The sequence below is a fragment of the Rhipicephalus microplus genome, chromosome 2 (genome assembly GCF_043290135.1).
Source record: "Rhipicephalus microplus isolate Deutch F79 chromosome 2, USDA_Rmic, whole genome shotgun sequence".
Classification (NCBI taxonomy): domain Eukaryota; kingdom Metazoa; phylum Arthropoda; class Arachnida; order Ixodida; family Ixodidae; genus Rhipicephalus; species Rhipicephalus microplus.
In genome coordinates this window covers 276,950,432-276,959,503 of record NC_134701.1, presented here as the reverse complement: position 1 = coordinate 276,959,503, position 9,072 = coordinate 276,950,432, and the positions used below count along the sequence as shown (strand labels likewise).

The 9,072-nt window shown below is 50.9% G+C and overlaps 1 protein-coding gene across 1 annotated transcript; it reads left to right on the top strand.

Moving 5' to 3' along the window:
• Window positions 1-397: 397 nt before the first annotated feature.
• On the top strand, window positions 398-5,684 carry LOC142795101 (uncharacterized). The gene has a single exon (XM_075886004.1). It carries the CDS (start codon window positions 552-554, stop codon window positions 5,682-5,684), a length of 5,133 nt encoding a protein of 1,710 aa, XP_075742119.1. The 5' UTR covers window positions 398-551.
• Window positions 5,685-9,072: the final 3,388 nt, after the last annotated feature.

The window sequence follows — 9,072 nt, the reverse complement described above, 5'->3', positions numbered from 1 at the left end:
GAACTTATAATTCAACATTTATTTATTTACAACATGCTGTTTGTCTAAGTAGCAGTCAAGAAAAAATGTATTAGTTCAGTTCTTGTTATTATTAAAAATGATATTTATTACTCGATCCTCAAACATGTATGTATAATATCACTTCAGTTCAACCTGGCTACAAGCTATTAAGCTACAGTTATGGCATGACTACTTCTGGCTTCTTTTTGCTTAAACCTATCCTTTTAAAGTTTGCGCAGCAGCAGTGTTCACATAATTGAACTTAGTGTTTGAAGCCCCCCCCCCCCCCTAAAAGCATTGAAGAATGTGAAAGACATTAACTGAAGAGAACCTTGTACAGATTATGGATATCTGCTCAGGTTCCGAATGAATCCCTCCGACTGCGCTGCGGTATCGCGGCTCCGGAAGGAGAGAATCTCACTTGGTTCAAGGACGGCGCGGAATTATTCCCCGACAACGACCGGTTCCTGGCCGTCGGCAGAACGCTGGAGATCCTCAGGACGAACGAGGACGACGCCGGCGCCTACGGCTGCTCCCGCGGGCGTTCGGCGATGAACGACTCGGCCGGCATTGCTCACGTCATACAGCTGGTTACTCCGGTGCGCTTGGAACTTCTGGAAGGCGCCGTGTCGGCTCCCGTAGGGGCGCGCGTGAACCTCGAGTGCCGGGCGTACGCCCGGCCCGACCCGCACGTCACGTGGCTGTTTGGCGACCGCAGCCGCGTGTCGAGCCCGCTACTGAGCGTCCACAACGTCTCGATCTCGCACTCTGGCACTTACAGGTGCTCGGCGTCGCACGAGCGATGCGCGCGTCTAGTGGCCGAGAGCGACGTGACGGTGAACGTGTTCGAATCGACGATCCGCACCAACGAGGGCTTTCCGGGATCCGGCATCACGCTGACGCCGGGCGCCGATTCTCTGCGGCTGTTGTGCGACTACCCGGCCGACCGCAGCGCCAAGATCGTCTGGCTGAAGGAGAACGCGACCGTGCCTTCGGGCGGCAAGTACACTTACGACAAGAAGGATCAGTCGCTGGTGATCAGGAAGCCGGAACGCGGTGATGTCGGCAACTATAGCTGCGTTGCGCTCGGTCGCATCGTTAACGAGACGGCAATGATCGTAGTAGGACTGAAGGTCGAGATTCACACGAGCCAGTCGAAGCACTTCAAGCAGGGCCACGACGGCTTTCTCTCGTGCAAGGTGGACGGCTACCCGACTCCGACCATCCGCTGGTACAGGAACGGGCACCTGCTCAACGCCTTCAAAAGCTCCAAGTTCAAGTACGGTGGCAAGCGTGCCGATGACTACGGCACTCTCGTCATTCGTCGGCTAGGCAAGCACGATGAGGCCACGTTCGCGTGTCTCGTGGACAACGGCCACAGTCAGGACCGCGCCTTCTTTCCGGTCGTCGTGAGCGTTCCGTCTTCTCCCCTTGTACCCTTTTTCGTGATATGTGCCGAAGTTGCACTTTTGACCGTTATTGCCTTCCTGTTCGAGAACAATGTACGGAACGCCTGGATGGCCGCGCGTAGGATGACTGCGCCAAAAGGCGGGCGCACGCTGGACAGGGACGCCGGCCGGAAGCGGAAGAGCTGCACCGAATCTGACATACTGAGGTTCATCAGCTGCCTGGAGTCTTCGGGTGATTTGGATGTGTACGATCTTCGCGAACCCGATCCCGACGAAATGCCTTTGACGAAACGAGCCGTGAACGCTGTACCTGCGAAGTCTGCCTTTCTCACCCGTGATAAGGTAACGGATGTCTCGGCAGAACCGCACGTGGCGTTTCGGCCTTCGGAAAACACTGTCAAAGTCATGGTTGAACCCCTGGAAGAATCGGCGCCGGAAGGTGTGGCAGCAGTGGAGGTGTCTCCTGACGAGGATAACATTTCTCCAAGAAAGAAGTCTCGGAAAAAGAAGTCTCAGTGCTCTTCCAGAAAGTCCCGCTTGTCAAGGGATGACTCTGTCGCGGCGAGTGTGCAAGAATTCAGTTCACCGCAGGCTACCGAATTAGAGAAGCCCATCTCGACGACTTCGGGAAAGGAGCGAGTGCCGAAGCTTTATACTGTTGTGGAGGAGACTTTGCCAATGCCTATGGCCGTACAGGATAGCGAGCCACTGTCGCAAGTGTCTACGGGCCTTAAGTTATTGCCTGCTACAGAGCAGAATGAAGAAGCAGTGTCGAAAGCCTCTAAAGTAGATAAGGCGTGCATAAAGCAGCAAACAAAAGGTGGGCTGAAAGTCTCTGAAGGAAAAAAGATCTCGCATGCAACAGCGCAGAAAGAGAAGCAAATGTCGCAGTTGTCCAATGTGGATGATGACATCTTGCATACTGCTGCACAAGGAAAAAAGCTAGTTCCGCAGACTGCTGATGTCGAGGCACAGAATAAAGCGATACCACGTTTTGCAGCAATACCCACTGTTGAGGTGCCGACCGGTACGAACGCGAGGGCGAAAATGAAAAAAGATGCCGAATCGCCCGCAGTATCCTCACTTTCGCGAACGAAAGCGAAGGCGAAGCAAACTACGAAAGAACCGATCACCGCGCTGCCGGCTGGAAGGTTGCCATGCACCGATATTGTACCGTTAGTGCAGGAAACCGAAAAACTGACACCTGTACGAAAAGGCTCCCTGACCAGTCAAGGAATAGGCGTAAAGAAAAGGATGACTGCGAGAGAGCTTGCTGCTGACAATGCCTCGAGGTCCTCGCTTGATGATTTCATGTATCGTAAAGATTCGTTGTCAAGTCGGATAGTGCCTAGCGAGCTTTTCAAGGATAATACAGATCGCGGGCCCGCCGTGCGCCAAGCCGTGGCTAATGGGACGAAACATTTTCTGTACGAAGAGGAGCCATGTGGTTGGAAGTTGTCCGAGGGACGAGTTGTAGAATACACAGAGCCAGGATCAGTTGTTCTGGTGAACGAAGGTGCCGTTTCCGGCATACCAACAGCAGAGGGTGACACAGTAACAAGACGTATTAGCTTCACACGTGGCACGAAGCAAGAAGACAGCTCTGGAATGCATTTAGGGCCGAAAGGCAAGAAACGTAAAGGCTGGCTTAAGAAGCAAAACGAAGGTGAACCCTTGCCTGGGTCTCCTGATGAAAGATCCTTACCTTTTGGTGTTCATACTAGTGCGAAAATAACCGAAATGATGACTTCAATTCATTTGTCAAATCAGCGCGACGAGGCCGAAAAAGCCGGGCTTGTAGAATACTACGAGGACACTAAGGTGGAAGGATGGTTGAAAGATAGGAAGAAGCCACCGGAAGGCCCAGAGAGTGGCTGCTTGACGTCGCTCGACGAAACTGGTGGGTATCCCTCGATGTCCCCGGGAAGGCCAGTTCTTCCGAACAAAGAAGCTTCATTACAACGCCGAGATACAAAAGCAGCACAAGCTCTTCCGGTTCAAAAACCGATTCCAAGTCGTCCAGAAGAAAAGCCAGTTTCATGCCTACCTGAATCGGAGCTTATTCTCCGTAGCTCTCATCAGGCCAAGCCCGTTGCTAAAAAGCAGGAACACGAGTCATTCACTATTGCGTCTTACAAGCATGGCACTGAAAGCCCGTCAACTCCACCGTCACCAGAAGAGGTCACTGTGCGGGGTCGAACGCAGAGCTGCATTAAGGGATCTGTTACCACAGAACGGCCTTCTCCATCCACGCGCAAGAGCGATCATCTGTCAGAACACTCTTCAGAAACAGAGTCAACAAAGGAGTCAGCTGAATTCGCTGCTCTAATCAGGACTTCCGAGGAGCCGGACAAAAAGAGCTCTGTTCCTCCGACAGCTCAAGCGAAGAGACTAGTGCCAAAAATTGACAAGGTGCCAGTGAAGGCATTAGCTTCGTTTTCGACACCGGATAAGGGTAAGCCTACTCTCGATCTTGACGAGCCACCGAGATGTACCGAGATTGAGGAGGCCGTCCGTGAGGAGCAGCAGCAGAAAAAAGCACCGCCAGAAAATACACTGTCACGAACGCTGCGTGAGGTGTTTTCACGAAGAGCTAGTCGGAAAAAAGACGAGCCCACAAACTTTGAGGCTGTGTTACCAAAAAGTGCAGTAGCAGAGCGGATGGTGCCGAAGAAAGAACAGCGAGATAAAGTGGCGCCAGGTAATATTTCTACAGTAGACTCGCCGAAAGGTTCTTCGCGAAGAACAAGTGGACAGAAAGTTGAGCCGACACAAAAGATTCCAGGAAAACTTGTTCCGATAGTTGAATCATCTGAGTGCGCATTGACGGAAAGCCCACCAACAGGGACATTAAATGTACTGCCCCCACCAGCACCAACTATTTCATTAAGAAGCAGTGAGCGGATGGTTGAACCGATAAAGAAGACATTGCCAGCTGCTATGCCTAAGGAAACGATGGCAGAAAAGTTGCCGACAAAAACAATCTTACCGATACCGGCACGGAAAAGTAGCGACCAGAAAAGTTACAAAGAGGTGATCAGAGCTCCTGACAAAATAGGGCCCCTGGTTGCATTGCCCGCGCGAATAGTAGGTGATAGTACAAGTACAGAGATGGCCTCCTCCGATGGCAACTTACCGCATGTCACAGAGTCGGAAGAGTCCCGATCGTGGAGAACTAGCGATACAGTGAAATCTACGATGCCAGAGAAACTACACAGCTTGGTTGAAGTGCAAGACAGGACAGTGTCCGAGGTACCATTCTCGGAAAGTCCCGTGTCTAGAAGCCCGGAGTCAGCGACACTGCAAGAAGTCTCTTCGCGAAGAACTAGCTCAGATGGAGGCGATGCACTGAAACCTAAAACGCCCGAAAAACCACGGCAGCTGGTTGAAGCGAAAGACAGCACGATAATCGAGAGACCGTCCTCAGAAAGTGCCGTATCTGAGAGCACTGTAATAGAAGTCAAGTCGCCTGTAGCCGCACAACGAACTCTTCGGAAAAGATCTAGCCAAGGGGAACGTGCGTTCGTGGAGCAAGGGGCGAGGAATATTTCGGAGCGCAAGAAATGCGGCGATTCGATGAACGAAATCACAGATTCAGACAGAACCGTGATTGAGAAGCGCCATCATCCTCCGGCTCTGGAACGCCACGTGGATTCTCGCGTCGCAGGAACCGAAAGCGGTGTTTCGAGTACTCCACGAATAGTTTCAAAGCGGGAAGGCTCTTCAACGGAGGGAGAACAGCGCGTCACTGAGGAGCAGATGTACGAAGGCTTGCACGTTCCCGATTACCAGCGCAGCCTGTCTCCATCGGAGAGCGAGTACGAGCCTCCAATGCCGAGCGAACTTTTCAACAGCACCATGGTACCAGAATTGGATTGGACGCAGGACCCGGACAACTTCTACTACCTCTCCATTCCGCCATTCGAGTTCGCCATACCCCGCTCTCACGTCGACGCACCGGGCGGTGGTTCGCCTCCCGAAACGGAAGTAAAGGAAGGAAACGCGAGGCATAGGTCGTCCAGAAGGCGGCGACATCAGCACAGGCACAAGAGCAGTACGCACGACGGCAGTTCATCGGGCACTTTTACGCCGTCTTTAGCGTTGGACGCGGAAGTGGACTTCCTTGACCAGTCGTCGGCGTACAGATATGGCCAGGCAAGCGAAGACGGAGCCTCGATAAGCCGAGATGAGCCCTCTCGACGCGAAGAAGGGACGTCTTCGCAGAATCGACGCGTACAGCAACATAAGTCGAAAACTCGACAACAGAAAAAATAAAAATAATTATTTCGACGCTGACACGAAAGCGTTTGTTTACTTCATTAATTGACACATCAGAGGACGTTGCATTTTTTTTCGACATACATTTTCTTTCAGCAATAGTTTTCCCCCGTGGGTTTGCAAAGCGTGAAAACATGAATAACCTGGATCAAATACCTAATATTGCGGGAAAGAAGGGCAAGGCTAATTCTTTTAGCAAGTCGCGCAAAATTGCAAGCGAGACGATGCGTGCAATTATTATGCCTCTAACTGCGCACTTGGAAAAGACATCTGGTGTTGGACTCGCTCGCTGAATTCCGTGCCGACCGGTTGTGCTCTCACGATCTCTAACGACAACGCAGCTCTGGCCGCCTGGATTAGCCCTACGCCATCTCCTGTTGCCGACAAAAGCTCTCGCAAGTGGTGCCCCGTTCTCGGACTCCCATGACCGTGTTCCCATCTTTCCCATCTTTCCTATCTCTCCTATCTCTCTTATGTCGTCACTCGCAGGCCTAGCGCATGTCTCTCTCTATATATATACCTTTAATCTTATCCTTTTAATCCCTCCTCACCCCCATCCCTTGTGAGCTACTGTTGAGGTGTCGCACGCTGATGCAGACAGTTACGGGGCTCACTTTTCTTTTCCCTCTTATAACTACAATGAATGGATCCAGTGTTGATCAAATGCCTATCGAAAATACCAGGGTTTCAGCTGAGCAAGTACGTGCTGTAGTGTGCCATGCATGCACACTAAGCGACAAGCATGCATGGGCCCCGGAATTATGGAGGTGGCGCATTGCTACTCACAGACATGAATGCATGGGCTAATGAAGAGAACGATGAACTTAAATGTAATACTATGGAAAGTTGGGCGAGTTGGTTTGAGAAATTCGTGAAAACAAGTCTATTGTGTGCGCGCCGAAATTTTTTCAAGAATGAATAAGAAGGCGAGCTTTTGCGCACCAGAAATGCGATGCGATTATATGACACGCCGTTGTGAGAAGCCATAGTGCGTAGTGTGCCAGGAATTTTTTTAACGTGCACCGAATTTTGAACTAAATACGAGTGAACAAAATTGAAAGCCATAGATGGCTACATTTCAAGGCTACGCGGGTGAGCGAATGAGTTAAACAATTTTATTCATTCCTCAACAGCCGCGAGTTAACTCGGCGACGTCACCTGAATCAACGTTTACCAGGATAGGCGCTCGGTCGGGAGCGGTCAGGTTAAACCTGACCGCCATCACTCGAGCCCTCTGGACGGCCAGGAGTTGAGAGGTCGGCTTCAGGGCCTTAATGATCCTCATTTCCTCTTTGTCGAAGGAATGCTTCAATAAATAAAGTATGTGAGTAAAGTAAAGTAAAGCTGGCCGTCTATTTCGTCCACGTCGTCTTTGCACCGTTTGCGGGAGCAACAGCAGAAGAGTGCGACGTGTGCCCTGCACTGTTCCTGTGGCGATGGCCCGGCCAAGCATACACGGCCTAGACTGGGGAAACGCTCGAGTCGCAATCGCGTCTAGCTTGGGCCGAAACCAAACGACAGGAGGCGGGCTTATGCACTGGTGACGCATTTCGACAACACGATTGAACGGTGCCTGGTTTCCACGTGGACTCAGAGCCTTACTCCACATCGCTGTGTGTTCAAATAGGCCTTAGGAAGTTCAAAGCATCCGAAGTATTATTTTATAGTGAATTCGCATATGGCTAGACGGAATAGGAACTAGCCCGTCCTATGTGCGCACGTTCTATGTGAATTGGGCGAGTGCCACTGCTCACCACTTGGGCACCAAAGAATCACGGCATATCCACGGAGTGGATAATGATGAGCGGGCGAAGCAGTGGGATCGTTTAGTGTTACCTTAAATCACCCTTGAAATTACGCATTCACGCATGTAAATGAGTGACAAAGTGGTGTACAGTTATATACAAGGCCTATTGGTCATAAATGGTATGTTAACTTGTGAATTTCGTTTCGCTTTTGTTTTTGATAATCGTCATAACGTATAGTGAGCACCTTGCATGTGCTGCGCTGTGATGGCAGGAATAAAATGTCTGGTCTGGAACGCGCTTGTTCTTCATCGTCATCGTCATGACGTATAGTGGGTACCTTGCATAAGCTGTACCGTGATGGCAGAAATAGAACGTGTGGTCTGGAACGCGCTTGTTCATCGTCATCGTCATGAGGTATCATGGGTACCTTGCATGTGCTGTGCCGTGATGACAGAAAGAGAATGTGTGGTCTGGAACGCGCTTGTTCTTCATCGTCATGACGTATAGTGGGTACCTTGCATGTGATGTGCGGTGACTTCAGAGCGTGTGTCGTGTAGAACGTGCTTGTTCATCAGTGTCATCGTCATCTAGAGACAATGGTGGACATGGCTTGATCCCCAAAGGAGCTTCGCCCCTAAAATGAATAAGTCGACCTTCGGCAAAATGCATCCGTCACAGAAATTGGTCGACACTAATGAAACCGACATACACATGAGCCACGAAAGCACAGGACACATTCTGATTTCTTAACCATAATCTAATGAGTCTCACTTACATGGAAAGTAAAGTGGCGGAAAATCACCGCTTTTATTGGAGATATCCTAACCCACGTCCTTCAAATTACGCGTTCAATGCTCTACCATTTGACCTATGAAGGGTGCTCCCTCGCGCAATATTTTTGTAAGGCATTTACGTGTTCCTTATACCTGAAAGTTTTAGCCAGCGTCACTCCTAGACCAGGTAGTGAGAAGAGGCTTTGCTAACATACCCAGCTATTAAGCACAAATAAATGCTCGAAAAAAAAAAGAAAAGGCAGATGAGCGAGCACCGCAAGCGCGCAGAAACGCGTTCCTACAAGCTACGCCAGTCAAATGCGCATGTGTATGCGCTGTTTCCCTATAATTCATGTTCTCTTGATCATGGGCTTCTCGGCGATCAGCTGTTTCTGATATGACACTACGATCCTTTATCGGGGTTGATAGTTAGATGCGAAGCAGCTTTTGAATCGCGTGTGTAATGCCGTACGTACGTGCGTCCGTACGAACTAGCCGCAACGTACGCGTTCCCCTCGCCGTAGGTGTTGAAGCGGTGGCAAGTAGGTCTCTCCACAGCTGCGCGTTGACGTCACGCTCCCCTCGCACGCTACCCTCGCAGGTGCGCACCGACGTCCCTCTCTCCCTCACCCGCTGCACGCCCTCCATAGCGTCCGCAGCGGCCGACTCTCCTGCCCACTCGAACAAACTTCTCTCTCGCTTCCCCCTCTCTACCGCCCGCAATGCTCGACCCCACGTCGAGTGGAAACACTCTTTCGGCTCGGTTATCTGCGATGAAACTTATACAAAAGTTAACCCACCTCCCGCATCTTCGCGTTTCAAACAAACGTTTACTCGAGTAAACGCGACACCGAGTTTCGCTTC

What these genes read in the sequence shown, in the direction of transcription:
- LOC142795101 (XM_075886004.1), top strand. Translation starts at nt 552, where the DNA reads ATGAACGACTCGGCCGGCATTGCTCACGTCATACAGCTGGTTACTCCG.